The sequence below is a fragment of the Cynoglossus semilaevis genome, unplaced genomic scaffold, assembly GCF_000523025.1.
Source record: "Cynoglossus semilaevis isolate Cse_v1.0 unplaced genomic scaffold, Cse_v1.0 C19090740, whole genome shotgun sequence".
In the NCBI taxonomy this organism is placed as follows: Eukaryota; Metazoa; Chordata; class Actinopteri; order Pleuronectiformes; family Cynoglossidae; genus Cynoglossus; species Cynoglossus semilaevis.
In genome coordinates this window covers 1-920 of record NW_007587053.1, presented here as the reverse complement: position 1 = coordinate 920, position 920 = coordinate 1, and the positions used below count along the sequence as shown (strand labels likewise).

The window sequence follows — 920 nt, the reverse complement described above, 5'->3', positions numbered from 1 at the left end:
GGCCCGGTTGGGGGCAGAGTTGGGCCGAGATTTACAAGACGCGAAAAAAGCTCGTGACCAAAAGACAAAACCTGCCAGTGTTTGTGTTGCACTTCTGGTGGACTCTGCAGAACTGGGTCTCCTCTTACCACCGGTCCACTCAGAGCCGGAGGAAGAGGTCCCGCACACTCCGGAGACAGACAGCCCCAGCCTGACGGACTCGGACATTTCCCCGACTCATCAGTCCGTGGACGTGGTTCTGGAGGACAGCGGCTTGGAAAACGGCGTCTCCTCCATCAACACGACTGTCGCCGAGTTTGATCAGAACGGACAAGAGGAGATGGTGGAGGAGGCGTGCGAGGCTGTGGAGGAGGGACCGGAGGGGGACGGGCTGTCAGCTCAGGAGGACACCGCTGTCCTCTCACCACCGCTGACACCTGGACACTCCCCCGTCCTCTCCCGGGAGCTGTCCACGTTTAGCCTGGAGGGAGAGCTGTCGAGCGCCATCAACGTAACCAAGGATGTGACCAAAGACGCCATTAGTGCCTCACTGGACCTGACCAAAGGGGCATTTTCAATCACGAAGGACGCGTTCAGCATCCTGAGTCGTGGCTCTGGGATGAGCAAATTGTTTAGTCCACAGTTAAAGTGAGTTATGTTCTCCAAAAATATATATAGATTTGTCTGCCTGAAACCTACATTTGTCTTCTTCATGACTGTCTGTGTGTATTTTCATAGGGAACAAGTGCAGCGCTCAGAAGAACCCCCACCACCGAGTGGCGCCGGTCATCGACACCAGTCCATGAAACACTCATCTTCCCAGCATTCCTTTGACAGTGCCATCCTGGAGGGCAGCTTACCTGATGAGAATCTGTCTGTGGACAGTGATGCCAGTGACAATTTTGTTGTTCTTATGGACTCAGGTAATTGACCGATGTTTT

At 54.1% G+C, this 920-nt stretch overlaps 1 protein-coding gene across 1 annotated transcript; it reads left to right on the top strand.

Annotated features, from left to right (window-relative positions):
- Nucleotides 1–6: 6 nt before the first annotated feature.
- On the top strand, nucleotides 7–902 carry LOC103399298 (UHRF1-binding protein 1-like; the record flags this gene model as incomplete). The annotated part of the gene is made up of 2 exons (XM_008338001.1): nucleotides 7–627; nucleotides 718–902. Coding segments are annotated over exons 1-2 (493 nt in total), but the record flags the coding sequence as incomplete, so codon positions are not given.
- Nucleotides 903–920: the final 18 nt, after the last annotated feature.